This window comes from Lasiosphaeria miniovina (genome assembly GCF_030549165.1).
Source record: "Lasiosphaeria miniovina strain SMH2392-1A chromosome Unknown B0T26scaffold_1, whole genome shotgun sequence".
NCBI classification, from domain to species: domain Eukaryota; kingdom Fungi; phylum Ascomycota; class Sordariomycetes; order Sordariales; family Lasiosphaeriaceae; genus Lasiosphaeria; species Lasiosphaeria miniovina.
In genome coordinates this window covers 5357704-5373888 of record NW_026848220.1, presented here as the reverse complement: position 1 = coordinate 5373888, position 16185 = coordinate 5357704, and the positions used below count along the sequence as shown (strand labels likewise).

Below are 16185 nucleotides of genomic sequence, written 5' to 3'. Positions count from 1 at the left end.
GGAGCTTTGGGCTCGGTCCGAGCAGCGGGATGCAACAACTCGTTTATATTGACTATGCTATGTACTGAGGTGAAAACCGAAACGGACAGTCTTCGGGCGACTAAAACACAGTAAAAGAAAGAATTCTGGAAGCTGAGGGTGAACCGAGAAATTGTTCGTCGAGGGGCTCAGTTCGACCTGGCGCCGCAAAGGCAGCGTCGTATCGGACGGAACAAGGGAGGGGGACAAGGAGCCCGCACTATCTTTCGGGAGACAGAAAGAGACAGGTGGGCGGTGCCGTGCGGGATTATCACGAGGAAGCGAGGCTCGGCGCTACCTGGCCTGGGCGTTATGGGTGGACAACAAAGAGGGGAAGGAGCAAGGGCGAGGCGAAGTCGGAGTCGGAGCTGGCGAAGAAGTCGAGATGTTGAGCTGCAAAGAAGAATAGAAAGAGAAGGCAAATGCAACGGGGAAAGGTAGCAACGAAGCTTGCTATTTAAGGAGAAGGACGGGAGATATCGATGTGATGACGGGGGGAGGAGGGGGGGTCTACAGCCTGGAAGACAGGGGGCAGTTAATCACTGGACGACCGCTGCGGATCGACAACCTCTAATCCTGATTGACGCGGACAGGCGGACAGGTGGGCGGACGCAGGTCCGGCGGCCTGGCAGGCCCAGTGGCAGCCCAGGGGCAGCCCAGGGGCAGCAGCAGCAGCAGCAGCATGGAACCGACCCATCGCAGAACCCAAATGTCGGGCTGCAAAAAGGACATTCGATGAAATTAAAGGCCAGTGCTTGCAGTTGCAGGTAAATCCTGCACTCGACCCTTTTTCGGCCGGCGTCTGTTCTGGCTCCCATTCAAGCCCATAGGGTGCCGGTTGGGCAGTCACACAGTCAGACCTTCCCCAGAGCAGTCATGCGTCACAGGGCAGGCGACATGAAACGGGCCTAAAGCGGCTACCTGTGAGTCGCCCCCGCCAATGAAGCATCGACACGAGCTTTTGACTTTTTGCTTTCCTTAGGACCTAACCGACCGATAACCGATACGCACCGCTTCTCGCGATACGGCCATTGATTCATGTTGTGTTGATGTGTTGAGGACAGCCGGCTGAAAGCTGTGGCCAGAACTTGGCCAATAAAGTAAAGATTAAAGGTGGCTCCCCGCGAAACGGACGAGTCACCGTAAAGTTTGTTCGCGGGTCTGTGGAGCTTTTGAATGGCCCGGTCCCGGCCTGCAGGGCGGAGGCCAAGGGGCCTGGGCTTCAAGTGATCTTAGCGAGCGAGAGATTCGATGCTTGCTTGGATGCCAAGCCAAAGAAGGACAAGGGGCGGGAGCCGGTGAGGCGTCGAGGCCTCGGGACAGTGGTACATGTGCGGAGAAGCCACATTTCAACGCCACAGATGACGTTGACAGTTTGTGTCTTTGCGACTTCCGGCCTGATGTGAATGAATACCTTAGCTCGAGGCTGGCCTGCGCCTTGGTGGCCTCGCTGTATATTTTCTTCCATTTCCGTACATACATACGAATGAATACCTAACATTTCAATCTTGAGTTTCCACACGACTCCCTGACGAATCTACTTACATTATAGACCGGACGAGACCTTCAATTTAACCTGTGACGAAGCAATCCGCCAACATGTCGACATCGGGACGGCCTCCCAACTACTGTGCGTCTACAAACCCCATCTCGCCTTTCTCTTTGCCTGGGACATGCAAGGCTGTACCTTAGCTATAGAGTTGCGCTGACCCCCGGACGGCGGACTTATAGATGCGATCCTCGACATTCCCGAGACGGCAACAAGCGCTCAGATCCGCGATGCATACAAACGGTACGCTTGACATGCCCCCTTCCCTCTCGGAAACCATCGCTTCGTCTCCGATAGGCACACATACTAAACAACGGACCATGCAAACCACAGCGCCGCGCTAAAGACACATCCTGACCGGGTGCCCGTCGACTCGCCCGAGCGGGTCGCGCGCACCCGCAAGTTCCAGCTCGTCAACGACGCCTACTTCACGCTGTCGGACCCCGCGCGGCGGCGCGAGTACGACGCCCAACGCAAGCTGTTTGGGGGTGGTAGAAGTGCTGGCGCTGGTTTTGGCGCGTCGTCGCCGAACATGCCCGGCGGCTTCGACACGGACGCCGACGACACCGACAACGCCACCAATGACACCGCAGGCGGGGCATACTCGTGGGCATGGAACTTCTTCACGGGCCAAAACACCAACGCCAACACTAATGCCGCCGGGACAGGAGCAGGGAACAACCGCGAGCAGCAGCGGGCGCAGACCGAGGACGCGCAGTTCGCCGACGTGTTCGAGGAGATGCTGCGCGAGGAGGGCCTGGCGGAGCCCGCCACGGGGCGGCCGACGGGCAAGTTCTGGGCGCTGCTGGGCGGGCTCAGCGGCGGCGCGCTGGGGTTCATCGTTGCCAACGTGCCAGGCCTCTTGGCGGGCGCCGTCGCCGGCAACCGCCTCGGCGCCGTGCGCGACGCCAAGGGCAAGAGCGTCTATGCAGTCTTCCAGGTGAGCGCCCTTGGTTTTGAACTGGTTCATGAGGGCCAGTGGTAGTGAGTGAGTAAAAAGCAGTGAGGTTGTTGACACCTGCCCGCTTCTCCTTTGTTTGTTTAGGATCTCCCGCAAGACGACCGCGCCAAGCTGCTCAGCCAGCTGGCCGCGAGGGTGTTTAGCCACGCCGTCGGCATCTAAACAGAGATTTCGATTTTCCCGCGACGAGAACTTGGCTTTCGCAAACCATGCGCCTAGGCGAGCCGCGATGAGCAATGCTGGGGGAGGAAAGATCGGGATAGGACTGGGTTTAAGGGTTCCGGGTTTTGGGTTCCAGGGGCTAGGTCTAGGTTTAGGTCTAGGTTTAGGTCTAGGTTTGGGTCTAGGTTTGGTGGCAGGCGTGCGTCGTTTTTATTTTTGGAGTTTCAGCCATGAACACCTCGACTGGAGGGTTCGGGTTCTTGGGGCGGGCGATGAGCAGGGTTACAGCAAGGCACCGAATTCGTTTTCTCTTTTCATTGCCGTTGTGCGAATCTTAAGTACCTTAGTTAGCACGAATCGGTTCCTCACAAACAGCCTACCTACTTCGTTTTGGGTCATGGCTCTTGCTCGGGTTGTCTCCTTTTATCTCGATGGGTAATTGCTAGTTTGGAATTCTATGTGATCAAGTAGAAAAGAGGGGTTGGCAAACGTTTACTCTTCTCTCCGTAGCTCTGCGTTTTTCCGCTACCAAGAAGCAATTCCTGACTACCCACGTTGTATACACCAAAAAGAACAAAGAAAAAGATGCCTCGCCTGCGTGTCTGTATGCATATATACCATTTTACTGCTCTCTATTCTTCTTCGTCTCCATCTTCTTCCCCTCGATCCGATCACCTCTTCTTGTTCTTCCGCTTGCCCGCCTTGCCGCCCTGCTTCTGGCTGCTGCCCGTCGTCTTGGCCTGGCCCAGGTCGTCGACCGACTTTTCCAGCAGCTCAAACTCCTCGGCCGAGTCCGTGCTGGGCGTGGCCTTGCCCGGCTCAGAGTCCTCCTCGTCGTTGTCAACAAACTCGTCCTCGGCAGGCTGGTCCTCTGCGCCATTCCCGCCGCCCTGCTTCGCGAAGAGGCGACCGACCGTCAGCGAATAGGCCCAGAGGGGGAGGCGCACGATGGCCGTGTCCTTGACCGAAGGGCGGGGGAGCTCGTTGGGCTGTAGGAATGAATTAGCTTTGAGAGATCAAGGCGGATTGGGATCACATGTCGAGGGGGGGGCAGGGTAGACTTGCATCAAGCAGGTACTCGGCCACGTTGCCGTCCTCGTCCTCCTGCTCGAGGTAGACGTCGCCGAGCGAGTCCACGACCAGCACCTTGCCGTTCTCGGCCACGACGCGCTTCTTAGTGCCCGTCGGCCCGCTGCCCTGGGGCTGCGGCAGGGGCGTCGCGGTGCCCGACCCGGTGCCCGACGCCGGCTGATCGCGGCCCCGGCGGCCCCGGCGCCCGCTGCTGGCTTGCGAGTTCTTGCTAGTCTCCTTCTTGGCGTCGCGCTCCTGCAGCCGGCGCATCTTGCGGTTCACCGGGATGGCGCGCCCGTCCTCGTCGTGGTAGACCTGCTGCGGCGGGGGCGGAGCGGGCGCGGGCGCGGCGGCCGGCTGTCCGTCAATGCCCGGAATGTTGATGCCCAGGTTGTCGCCCCAGGCGGCGTGGCGCGCAAACTTGATGTAGCGCTCGACGAACTCGCGCTGGCGCTTCCAGCCCATGTACAGGGCAATGTAGTGTGCGGCGCCGCCGGCGAAGAGGAAGACGCCGAAGATGGCGGTGCCGAGGCCCGGGCGGTAGCGCGTGTAGTAGTACTCGGTGCCCTTCCAGGTGGGGAAGCCGTTGGACAGGAAGTAGTCGTAGCGGTCGCGGCCGGGCCCACGCAGGACGTTAGTGACGATAGACAGGCGGGTCTGGCGCTCCGAGGCGCGCTTGATAGCCGCCTTGACCTCGGAGGCCGTCGGCGGCTTGGACACGTGCACGCCCGGCTTGCCGCTGTTTTTGTGGTTGAGCTTCTGCTGCGCGCGCTCGGCCGCCAGCTGCTGCTTCACCTTGTCCGGGTGCAGCTGCCGCGACTTCTTCTTGTACGCCTTGTTGATGTCCTCCTGGCTCGCCGTCCGCTCCACGCCCACGAACTCGTAAAAGGTAACATCGGGGCCCTCGTGCGCTATGAGCTCGTCGCGAACGCGGAAGATTTCGTTGTCTAGGAGGCCAGGTTAGCTCGAGTCTGACTGTCGGGTGCTACTTTTTTTTTTTGGCTCGTCCGGCCGAGGATCCATCATATCCGGGGATTGAGCTAGAAACTTGCCTTCCTTAGTCCATGCTGCTGTCAATGGCGTTATGAGGGCCAAGAGGCCTAGGGAGAGAGCCGAAATCCTCATGATTGCATTATAGCATGTGCCAATGAGTCCGGTTGGTAGTGGACGAAAGGCAAGGAAGTGAAGAGAAAAAAGAGAAAGATGGCACTGCCGACGATTGCAAAGTTTCAGGGTCAACGACGTTTTACAGTTTAGGCCGTCGCTGGAAGCTGCCAGATATGCGCTGCGGCTTTAGGCGAAGCCAGGTTGCCCAAATAGGCTCCCGTTATTGCCTACTAAGGGATGGCGCGCCGGGTCCCAGCCGTCCAAGCCCAAGCCCGAGACAGAGGCCAGTTTGCAGGTCGAGAAGGGCACCCAGCAACCGGCCGGAAGCCGACCTTTTGACGACCAAAAGTCACGTTTGGCCTCGGCTTCTACTTATCCTTGTTTAGATTTCTAGCCCTTTGAACGGCCACTGCTGCAATCGTGTTGCAACTATATGGAAATGCGCTCTCCTTCCCTCGGCACTAATATTTTTTGTGGAGACTAGGGGCGACTTCATCCCCCAAGGTGTCTGCCCTTGGCGTCATCATTTCATGGCCCATCTCAGATGGTTGCCTATTTAATTACTTAGTAAGGTAATGCTGCCCGCAGGTGCGCGAGTGGGTAACCACCTGTTGGGCTTTTCTTTTATCTATCTCGTTCATCGGAGTGGTGTTTGCCCCTTGTCGTTATTCGTTACCCTATCCCCGCATGTGTGCTGTATGTACATGTATGTACTTCCGTACCAAGAGACCGGGTTACACTCAGTCTGCCCCTTTCTGGTCCACCTTCACGCCAAGTTGCCTCTGTCCTTGACTTGTAAGTTGTACAAAGGCTTTCTCTCAAAAAAGCAGTCTATTTGCCTTTGGTTGGGGAATGCTGTCGAATATTCAGCCTTGTGAAAATGAGTGATTGGACAATATTCGGGCGGGTCTTCAATTCAGCCAGCCGTCCACCGCTAAAGGTGCTGTAACAGGACAGTTGCAAAGATTTATCGGTCAGCAGTCACAGCAGAAACCGCCTAAACTCTGTGCCCCATCCATCTAACAGCTAATAGCCAAGAAGTTATCACGGTATTTATGGATTTCGTCACTCTGAAACTACCTAGACATGGCCAGAGTACCTTGAAGTACTGGGGAAGCTCGAGAAGCCAATGATTCGGAAATGGACATTTGAGTGCCCCCGCCTTACCCCGCCAGGGCACTCTCGGCCAACCATACCTCTGGACGTAATGGAACGACGCTCTCTCCCTCAAACCAAACATGGTCGACTCCGCACTCCTTCAAGCCCCGGGGCCGAGATAATGCCGCGGCGATGAATGCCTGGCATCATGAGCGCGTTCTCGGGTGGATATTCACTGGCAGGCATGTCGTCGAGGCCGACTACGTTAAGCCGCTGGACGGCAGCAGCAACAGTGTTCTATTTGACGACAACGGCAAAAACATAAACATAAACAACAACAGCAACCGCGCAGCTCAGCCGGTTCCGGATGCGTCACCGCCCTCGTCCACAAGTTCAAGGTCAAGGTCAAGGTCAAGGTCAAGCAGCAGCGACGGCAACGGCAACGGCAACGGCGACGGCGACAGCGACGACGACGACGACCTTCCAATACCCCCCTCGGCGGCCATCAACCGCGTCTTTCGGGATGGTCGTGCAACATTGACGGCGTTCCTCAAGCGCGCCAACTCGCTCCCTGCGCACGCCTTTCCGGCCGCCGCGTCTACTTCCACGTCTCCCGCCCGAAACCAGTCGAATTTCATGTCTACTCCCACCACTCGCTTCCTGGTCACGACCTTTTGAGTGCTCAGCGAGGCCTGTCCATCTTGACCATGTGCTAGCCGTACATTCTATCCGTCCGGCTCCTGGAGCTGCAGCGGAGGAAGCCAGTCTACTCTCAGCACTGCTTGCTACCCGTTACGGCAAGGGCTTTCAAGCCCAGTGCCGGCGAGATTCTTCTAGATCGCGGCGAATCAGCCTCCCCCAGGCTGATAAGATGGCTTTGTGCTATCCTATCGCCTCGACCCGGCTAGACCGCAAACGGCGAGGGGGTTCCTCCATGGGCCGCCTTCTGTTCCGGACACGTCCGCTTTGCAGTCGCTACCGCCGACGGGCCGGCGAGCCTCCCCCCTCCCGGCGAATCACCGCCCAACTCGGCAGAGGCCACCGAGCTCCTGATCCAGTTGTGTGCGATATATGGACTTTTTGAGCCCGAGCACCAGCCCGATGACCGTCAGCCGGAGCTATTACCGGCTACCAGCGCTTTCCTGGCCGCACTCGCGCTTCCATTTTTTCATTCCGACGGCCTCCAACCACAATTCCCCAGCCCCCTTCTCAAGAGATGGAGCCCCGGCACAGCCAAGGCCGCTACAAAGGAACCCGCTCGGATTCGACAGTACACTGCCGATCTTCGGTACTATATGACGCTCAGTATGAACACAAAGTGTCTTGGGTCCGCGCTCTGGAGCATCTTTTGGCAACCCGACATCGAAACCAACCTGGTAAGTCCCTAGCTCTCCTCCATCTCCCACTCCTCAAGCCCGTCCTAGAGTCCCGTAACCTAGGCCAGCTCACTAAAGTCTTTGCATGCCGCCGACCTCGTATAACATCGTGGTGGCTGGGCGTCTTTCTCCTGGGCGATTTTACTATTCTACAATAGATCGCCCGCTATTTAGAAACGCTCAAAAAGCGTTGCGGTTTCGGTTCCATGTCCCTTCCCGAGACAACCATACCCGCCTGGACTGGGACCCCTCAGCCGTTCCTCGACGACGAGTGGCAGAGTCCGTGTGCTTACTCGGACAACCCTATTTCGAGGTCCGACGTCCTACGACATCGCCACAATTTCCGCCTCCAGGACGACTCCTCCCGGTCTTTGTCCTAGCGCCCGTTTAGGCATGTCGCCAGGGAGTTAGTTGAGCTGGATCTCTGGCCCTGGCTGGAATGCGGAACGTGAGAGAATACGTCCACTGGGTTTGGTGGGTCAAGAGAGCAAGGGTTTGGTCCAAGACGTCCAGCTCGGCTTCCGCAAAGACACGGGAAGGTCTGTCCCCGACGTCCCGGACCACTTAGGAACCCTCCGTGGGCGCGGGCGGATATCCGCGAACGAGGTGATCAGGCTCGGGCCGTCGCGAGACTCAACCCTCCGCATGCTAAATTTCTATATGCAAGACGTCAGAGACGGCCGTGATGCCTGCCTCCTGGGCGTGTCGGCGACGGCATCCCACCCTTGGCTCAAGTACTGCGCAGGCTAGGGGTTCCCATTGCGCTTCCAGCACCGTCGTGCAGACCGACCCCGAGGCCTGGGGCGTTCGTGTGAGCGTCTGTGATCTGGTTGCTTTTGTCGCCGGGTAACTGAAGCCGGGTACCTTCTATTATTATCGAACACGCCGCTGAGCCTGTAGTCGCGCTTCCCGTGCCACGTGTCTACCTAAGGTACCTTATAATCTCCCGACACAGCCACCCACTTAAAAGGCAACACGATAATTAGACGGTGAGGGCAGCGGAGTACGTCGTGTAAGGCATTCACTAAGGTAAGGTATTGAAGTAGAGGCTACGGTCCGGAATTAGAAGAGCTTGTCCAAGTGATTCTCGGATTGTTGTTCATCGTGAGTCATCAAATGGTCATTAGGAAGCTTGCCACGGCTTTCCAGGCACTCAATGGTCGAGCTTCCAGCCAACCTGCTCCTTCAACGCAGCTGCCAAGAATGTATGCGGCATTTTGGACCTAAGCTGCTTGGATTGGAGTGCATAATGCCTAGGTAGGCATGTAAGACTGAGGCAAGCCCGACCCGCAATTTGAAATAGTTCTCCAGAGTATCGCGGAGGGTAGGTATCAAGACCCATTCAACCAACCAGTCGAAGTGGGTCGCCATCAAGCTATACAGATGGGATTCCATGCAGAACAGAACAAGGTGTTTGCCGGTGACTTTCTTCTCCTGTTTCTTCAGACCCCTACATTTAGACAAAGACCGTAACTCTCTTCCCTACTATTACGGGGCACACTCAACGAGGATTTGATTTATATTTGCAAGTCAGCCAGCTTGCCCCTTCTGGCGCTTCAGCTTGGCCCGAGCTGTGGGCGTTTTGGGAATCAGCCTTCCGGTCTGTATAAAAAGCAGAGAACTTGCCATACGCGATCCCTTCTTTAACTACCTTTCAGGCAGCCTTTCTCTCTTTATCAATATCCCCAAAGCGAGACTTGAACAGTCGATGCTACAACATGCAATATGATTATGCACATGAACGGCCCGCAGTTATGTGATGTCCGTAGACGGAACACTGCTTAGCGCAACGGCAGGAATGCAGCTGAACCTGTTTTATTGAATGCTGCAGTAATCCACCGTAGTAATAGGGTTAGAGAGTGCCACAAAGCCATCAGACAAGGCCGCTATACAAGCACAAAATCTTCCACAAGCTTGGCTGGATGACCATCAAGAGCCACCCCGCCCATAATGCCGAGGATTATGCACGGCCCAATGAATTTGTATTTGCCAGAAGCGAGACGTCGGATGACATAGGGAGCACGACCCCCGAAGAAGAAGGCAATCTCGTCTCCTGGCTTGCTTGCCGTCAGGCCCAGTCCCACGTATCCGCTCGTCGTCGAGATGAAGGCTCGTCCGGCTGCGGAGCCCGAGATGAAAGTCCTGTTGGCGAGCACATACACGGGCGGTAACATGCGCAGGACTTCAGTCTTGGTGTGCGTCGTCTCACGAGCCTGCCCGTCCACGTAGGGCACTGTACCGAGGGAGGCATGGCCGAGGGATTCCCAGAAGGTGCACGTCCGGCCGAGCATAAGGTTTTCTATGCAAGACCTCTACACCGCCAGATTCTTTTCTCCTATGAGGGGAGAAGCGCCGTCCGTCACTCAAAGGTCTATCTCGGCGGACTGCACAAGAGATTGTAAATAAACCAAACGTTGCGACTGACTTATCGCCTTCCACGGAATAATATGCCTTGACAGTGGCAAACCAGTCATAACTGTAACCTTGCTATGCTCCGCCACAATATGATATTGACGTAGGTAAAACGCTAGTAAGAAGGGCCGTCCCTTCCGCCGATTTTCTCATGCCCGAGGTAGGTGCTTATCAGGCACCAATGAAGGCTCAGTCCTGAACGAGCTTCTGGTTCAGATAAGTTAAGTACCTATTAAGTATCACAGATATCCATAAACCGAAGTGATCCGACTTCTGCTAGGTAGGTAGATAGTTAATTCTGATAAAGCATCTCACAAACGACCAGGAAAGCATTCCTCACCAAGACCGTGACCCGTCACAATGACCGGAGCGCCGCCTTCACTGTCGACGCAGATGTCGCACATTGAAGATGTGCAGCACTTCCTGCAGAGGAGAACAAAGTATTAGCCGCCGGGGTCACAGAAGAATACCTCCTGCCCGGCTAGTTTTTGAGCCGCAATGTCCGAACCGCAGCACAGCTATGCGACCTTGAGCCCCTGTTCGCGACTGTGTTCTCCGGTACCGACCATCTCGATGGAGCGTTTTCGGAGGTGCGAGACACCACGGCCGCAAGCCTGGCCTTGGGCCGAGCGGGAAACCTATCGCCATCGCAGGCCAGCATTATCATCCGCTATCCAACCAACGACGCCATGCCGCTGATGGACAGGATGCTTCTGCATTTGCGAAAGCCCTCGAGGCAAATCTGGTGTCGATGGGGCTTGGAAGACCTTGAGGATCTGGGATGGGAGTTTGATGGGCAGGATCGACGTATGGCAGACTTGGAGGGCGGTGAAGAGACGGCATCAAACTCGGAGAAGGAGGCTCCATGCCCCGCCGACCTCGACTCCCTCGCGAGGATGGCAGTTCACTACTTTAGCGTCCGCAACCAGCAGCACGCATCGAATGATGACTAGGCTCAGAATAGCAAAGCCATCACATCACGACTGTGCTTGACGCACATGGCAACGGTTAGGCCGAAACCCCCCTTCTGCTACACTTCCGAAACTATAGCCAAGTACTGCGCCTACCGAAAGGTCATCGGATTCTGGCAGGACTATGGAACACCGTTCACCACCGACGGGCATCCGGACAGAAAGTCGCCATAGTGGTCTCGCTGTTCAAGTGCACCAACAAGAGAGGGGGGGTTCAATATGGTGTGGCTGAAGCGCCTGCTACGATATCACATACCCCATTTCTTCTCTCCAGAGGTTCTGCAGGTCCTAGAAGCGCACCAGCCTTTTTCGGGTAGGTGTTGACAATCTCATCGACATCCGCTAATTAACTCGTGACTCACCCCTCCAGGCGAGATACGGACCACGTACGACGATGTCATTATAGATAGAGAGACCAAGCAGATAGTTAGTCACCTAGTGTCGCTCTCCAACTTGCCACCCGAGATGGCATCATGCTCCCTTCTCAAGCATATCCACATCGGCGGGGCCCATTTCTACGGCCCTCCCGGGACCGGCAAGACACACCTCAGCAGAGCGGTCGCCAAGGCGGCCTTCTCGCTCGCGGCCAAGCTCTTTCCCTGCGTGCTCTTCATCGACGAGGGAGACTCTCTAGCGCACCGCACCAAAGGCTACTCGGGCTCGGACCTGCGGAACGTGTGCGCCGAGGCTGCCATGATCTGGGCCGTGGAGTAGGTGAGGACAACGCCCAGGGGCAAGAAGATGCAGAGGCTGCGGCTCGAAAGGTCGCATTTTGTTAGGGCGCTCAAGAAAATCCGGCCGACGGTTTTCCGGCAGGCCGTGGCTGATCTTGAGGGTTTGTCCAACGGTTTAACCCCCCAGATGCTAATAATATTACCGTGGGCGGCGGACCGGACGGGGAATTGTAGGGAGTTGTAGGAAATTTCTCTTCTTCTCCTTCTCTGCCGGATCCCAAGACTGGGTGGTTGCCACCAGTACTCTAGACTTTAAGATGATCCATTCCTATCACTATCAGGCCGGCTTGCTTGCTGTCAAATAGGTAAGTTAGTCGGTGTGCTGTGCTGCAACTACGCCGCCCATATTACAGCTCTTCAGAACCATGGAAAACTAGGTTAGCACAATGGGCAAGGGCCAAGTTCGATAAGTGGCAGACAACGATCATTCTCGTCATTTAATACAGCGCGCTGCGCAAAGCCGCATCAAATCGGTACGGAGGGTATTAGAGAGTCATTGAATACTGCCGAGCCGGCAGACAACAGTTTCAGCTATTAAAAAAGAGAAGTAGAGGCACTACGGTGCGGAAAGAGGAACACGGGCCACTGTCAGAAAGAAGGGCCTGGAACTGTCGAACTGCGTCAACTTGGTACTTAAGTCCAAACCCTTCTTTTGGCTGGCAGGGACTACTTCCATAATTCTGGGCTCGCTTAACTACGGGCAGTTAAAGCAATCTAGCACGCTGCTACGCCGCGGCGCAGCCTGCTAAACACGGAATTAGGGTAAGCAAAGATGAGCAAGCTTGAGCAAATCCTGAGCAAAGACCGAGCCGAGCCAGAGCCAGGGTGAGCAATGTCACATGGACGACGTATGTACGAAAAAGGAAATTTCGTGAGCCCAGATTCGTCTCATCACAGAACAGCGGGAGTCGTCGGACTTTGTAGAGCTTCACATTGCTTGCAGGGTACTATCGCAGGGACCACCCCCTCGAGTCAACGGAAATTTGCCAGGCACTCCCTGGATGCACGCCAGAAAACCCATATCCCGCTTCGCAATTGCCCGCAGACTACCTACCTACTTATATGCCTTATCGGCATTCTCCACTCATCGATTCCAAGCTACAGTTAGTGATCCACACTAGTAAATCTTCCGTAGTATAGTGGTCAGTATATGAGCTTGTCAACTTCACAGCAGACTCCGCTCGGGACCCGGGTTCAATTCCCGGCGGGAGAGATTCACTCTATTCTTTTTTTCTCTTTTTACTTTTTTATATTTCATTATTGCTAGCAGAGTATATTTTGGGCTACTGTGCTGATACTGCACGCAGAAAATAGATCAGTCCGTCCCTCCGCCACACACTGAATTGAGTTTCGCTCCTCTGTGGCATACAAGTAAATACAACAAGTATGGAGTAACACAGATTCTGATCAGATAAAAGTCGCCGAGGCCGATCGAGGGGAGCTTTATCTCCAATCTAAGACCTTCTTGTTACAGCTCTAATTCATTTCATTGACAACCTGGAAGGCGAGGAGCGTACTTTGCGTAATGTACTTGTGGTTCTTAGAACACATTGCAAAAAAAAGAGACTAGCTCAAGTTATGATTAGGGTCTGGTCTGTCTCCATGAAGGGACTGGACTGCTGTGTCACCAAGTGCGAAGTGCTTGGCTGAGGCTTTTATGACGCCACGCCTATTTCCTTGCCTCTCATGAGTCGTGTACGATCTTGGAATGGCAGACCATGGTGTTTCACGCCACGTCAGTCGACTCACTTGATTAAGCGGTGACTCAGTATAATTCAAGTCACGACAAATTGGTCTCATTAGTTCACTCCGTGGGCCTGGGACTAAATTTGGAAACTTGGAGAGCAATTCGCCCCTCAAGAATTCAGTGTAACCACATAATACATGGCTTATGATTCCGTCAAAGCGTTGTGCCAGAACTATTTAATTCCACCCTAAGAAATATCGGCCGCTGTCAAGATATCCCCACCTCAGATAGCGGACTGCCGTAGGCACAGACTTGGTAACACGGCTTGGTTGTTCGTCTTGCCTCCAACAAAGGCTCAGTCTATAGTCTAATTATTTCCCATTGGCGCCGGACTGCTCATCGGGCACGCCTTTTCTCTCGCGACTGGGCGTCTGCTTAACCTTGGGCGTGTCGGCAACGAGTCTCGAGGGATACATGTTCGAATTGAACGCATGTCGTAGGTTGTGATAGGTGAGAGCTATCACCGCAACGGAGAGCAAGAGTCTGAAATTTTGTCGCTTCATGTTGACCACAACTTGCTAGTAAATCCGATCAGCTTGTTTTGTGGAGGCGGGGCGATGCTAGACCAGGATGGGTCCGAATGAGCTAATCAAAGACCTTGATGAACTATGAAGACGGCGGAAATCATACCGAAGCTCAGATTATGCTCACTTTCACAATCTTGACCGAACTCACAGGACCACCCGGAACCAGTAATTACCCTAGGTAAGGTATTCCTTGCCTTGCCTCCTCCCTGGCGCAAGAGAAATGTTGCGCCGCTTAGTCCAAGGCCAGACTTACTGCAGTCATGCGCTGCTGTCATGTCAAGTCAAGTGACATGCCGTTTATACGACAGGGCGGCTAATAGAAAAGATGCTTCATTGAATGGCGGGGGACAGAATTTGGCGACGCAGGGCAGCCTGTTTTCTGAGTCAGCGACGCCGAAACTTGGTTGAGGTTCTCCGCCTGGCCAGCTAATAGACTTGTAAAGAAAAGGGGTTGAGGGGTTGAGGCTCAGAATTGTCGGTAAGCACCATAGCAGACGTACAAAGAGCAATAACCGCCACTAGGCTGGTCAGTTGCCGTCTCCAAACAGGTTAGGATAGTGCAAAACCTTACTAGCTGGTCTCGTGCTCCAGAAACCAGCTTCACCTGAGATTTGTAAGATAGAAGAAAATAAACTCATGAGATATTACCCCGCCTCAATGAAACTTTATGAGAGTCGTGGCGACTTACCAATGAGTGAGAGGGAATCTACGCGCTCTCCTGTCGTCTGATTGAGGGGGTTGCGTGGCCGCGTCTTGCTGATGTGCCTGCCTCGCTGGAAAGGTGAGCTGAGCCCGTCTAGGTGCGTGCGTGCATGCGTGCGGGACATGGCCAGTGCGCTCACTGCTTAGGGAGCTGTGGCTGAGGCTGAGTGAGGCGGGAGTAAGCGCCACAAGCGCGCCACAAGCCAGCCAGTCGCCAATCACGGCAAGGCAACGCGCAGCTCCCAAGGCTGCCTGAAGCTCTGGGGTTCGTTCGTTAGTCAAGCAGCAACAACCGCCAACCTTCCCGAGCCGCAACGTCGACGAAATAATCAGCATCCTCCCTCCTCAACCGCCGCACACCTTGCCCCCGCGTCTTGAAAGCAAGCGACGCACAGAATTGCACATCGGGCCCGTCAGAGAAACAACACATTTCGATCATCCCCCGCAAATTTAAATCACAATGGTAAGATGCCGCCCGCCCGCACGCCCGCACGCCCGCAGCGCAACGGACAGAGCAGAGCTGAGCTGAGCGCGCACTACTGCCCAAAATACTCTCTGAGCTTCCCCATTCGGGCACTGCTCTCTCCCGCTCCCCGTTGGACAATAAGAAGGAAGAACAAAATAGGCAAAAGGGACAGGGGCTGACAACGAAACACACAGACGTCGATAGGCACAGGTTACGACCTCGCCAACTCCATCTTCTCGCCCGACGGCCGCAACTTCCAGGTCGAGTATGCCGTCAAGGCGGTCGAGAACGGCGGCACGTCCATCGGCATCCGGTGCAAGGACGGCGTCGTGCTGGCCGTCGAGAAGGTCGTCACGTCCAAGCTGCTCAAGCAGGGCGCCAACAAGCGCATCGCCACCGTAGACAGGCATTTGGGAGTTGTGAGTTTTCCTCTTTCTCTTTCTCTTTCCCTTTTCTCAGGGTTACGGTCTATCGTTATCTCCTCTTGCTCTGTATATCCTGACATTCCCCCTCCATTGCTACCCAGCCGTTTCTTTAACCCGCCCACTAACCCTCCCCTCCCCGCCCAGGTATACTCGGGTATGATCCCCGACGGGCGCCACTTCATAGACCGGGCGCGCGACGAGTCGCGGTCGTGGCGCGACACGTTCAAGACGCCGATCCCGACGGCGGACCTGGCGAGCCGGATGGGCGGGTACATGCAGGCGTACACGCTGTACCAGTCGGTGCGGCCGTTTGGCATCACGGCGATTGTGGGCGGGTTCGACAGCGAGCTGGAGGCGGCCGTGGACGGCGTGGTGGGCAGCGGGCCCAGCGTGGGGGCGGGTGGCAAGGCCGCCGGCAAGAAGTACGGCGGGCCCTTCCTGTACATGATCGAGCCGTCGGGCCTGTACTGGGGCTACTACGGCGCCGCGACGGGCAAGGGCCGGCAGGCGGCCAAGGCGGAGCTCGAGAAGCTGGACTTGGGCTCGGGCGCGCTCAGCCTGCTCGACGCCGTCAAGGAGGCCGCGCGCATCATCTACGTCGCCCACGACGACAACAAGGACAAGGAGTTCGAGCTCGAGATGAGCTGGATCAGCGGCGCCGACGGCCCCACAAAGGGGCTACACCAGGAGGTCCCCAAGGCCCTCCGCGAGGAGGCCGAGCGGCTGGCCAAGAAGTCGCTCGAGGACGAGGATGACGACGACGAAAAGAAGGAGGACGATAAGATGCAGGAATAGGTTTCCCCGGTAGGGGCATTGCAAGCGGGCGCGTCAATTGTAATTGTACCTTCATGGTGGCCAA

General features: G+C 55.8%; 7 protein-coding genes and 1 non-coding gene across 8 annotated transcripts; 6 read left to right on the top strand and 2 right to left on the bottom strand.

The window, feature by feature from the left end:
* Positions 1 to 1739: 1739 nt before the first annotated feature.
* On the top strand, positions 1740 to 2690 carry B0T26DRAFT_634294 (DnaJ domain-containing protein; the record flags this gene model as incomplete). The annotated part of the gene is made up of 3 exons (XM_060436616.1): positions 1740 to 1810; positions 1901 to 2507; positions 2613 to 2690. Coding segments are annotated over 3 exons (756 nt in total), but the record flags the coding sequence as incomplete, so codon positions are not given.
* A 555-nt stretch (positions 2691 to 3245) lies between these two features.
* B0T26DRAFT_73719 (uncharacterized protein) lies at positions 3246 to 4992 on the bottom strand. Its single transcript, XM_060443413.1, has 3 exons — positions 4814 to 4992; positions 3756 to 4708; positions 3246 to 3679 (listed from the first exon to the last, which is right to left on the bottom strand). The coding sequence occupies exons 1-3, from the start codon at positions 4884 to 4886 to the stop codon at positions 3362 to 3364; spliced, it is 1344 nt and encodes a 447-aa protein (XP_060303363.1). The 5' UTR covers positions 4887 to 4992; the 3' UTR covers positions 3246 to 3361.
* Positions 4993 to 6158: 1166 nt separating this feature from the next.
* On the top strand, positions 6159 to 8092 carry B0T26DRAFT_670776 (uncharacterized protein; the record flags this gene model as incomplete). The annotated part of the gene is made up of 4 exons (XM_060439219.1): positions 6159 to 6629; positions 6875 to 7342; positions 7501 to 7621; positions 7827 to 8092. 4 exons carry the CDS (start codon positions 6159 to 6161, stop codon positions 8090 to 8092), a joined length of 1326 nt encoding a protein of 441 aa, XP_060303362.1.
* A 1136-nt stretch (positions 8093 to 9228) lies between these two features.
* On the bottom strand, positions 9229 to 9633 carry B0T26DRAFT_746383 (uncharacterized protein; the record flags this gene model as incomplete). Its single annotated transcript, XM_060444688.1, has 1 exon — positions 9229 to 9633. The coding sequence occupies one exon, from the start codon at positions 9631 to 9633 to the stop codon at positions 9229 to 9231; it is 405 nt and encodes a 134-aa protein (XP_060303361.1).
* Positions 9634 to 10114: 481 nt separating this feature from the next.
* On the top strand, positions 10115 to 10707 carry B0T26DRAFT_746382 (uncharacterized protein; the record flags this gene model as incomplete). The annotated part of the gene is made up of 2 exons (XM_060444687.1): positions 10115 to 10165; positions 10240 to 10707. The coding sequence occupies 2 exons, from the start codon at positions 10115 to 10117 to the stop codon at positions 10705 to 10707; spliced, it is 519 nt and encodes a 172-aa protein (XP_060303360.1).
* A 237-nt stretch (positions 10708 to 10944) lies between these two features.
* On the top strand, positions 10945 to 11439 carry B0T26DRAFT_746381 (uncharacterized protein; the record flags this gene model as incomplete). Its single annotated transcript, XM_060444686.1, has 2 exons — positions 10945 to 11038; positions 11096 to 11439. The coding sequence occupies 2 exons, from the start codon at positions 10945 to 10947 to the stop codon at positions 11437 to 11439; spliced, it is 438 nt and encodes a 145-aa protein (XP_060303359.1).
* Positions 11440 to 12584: 1145 nt separating this feature from the next.
* Positions 12585 to 12672, top strand: B0T26DRAFT_t27. The gene has a single exon. It is a non-coding gene; the product is annotated as a tRNA-Asp (tRNA).
* Positions 12673 to 14895: 2223 nt separating this feature from the next.
* B0T26DRAFT_737149 (nucleophile aminohydrolase) lies at positions 14896 to 16121 on the top strand (the record flags this gene model as incomplete). The annotated part of the gene is made up of 3 exons (XM_060443407.1): positions 14896 to 14898; positions 15096 to 15320; positions 15471 to 16121. The coding sequence occupies 3 exons, from the start codon at positions 14896 to 14898 to the stop codon at positions 16119 to 16121; spliced, it is 879 nt and encodes a 292-aa protein (XP_060303358.1).
* Positions 16122 to 16185: the final 64 nt, after the last annotated feature.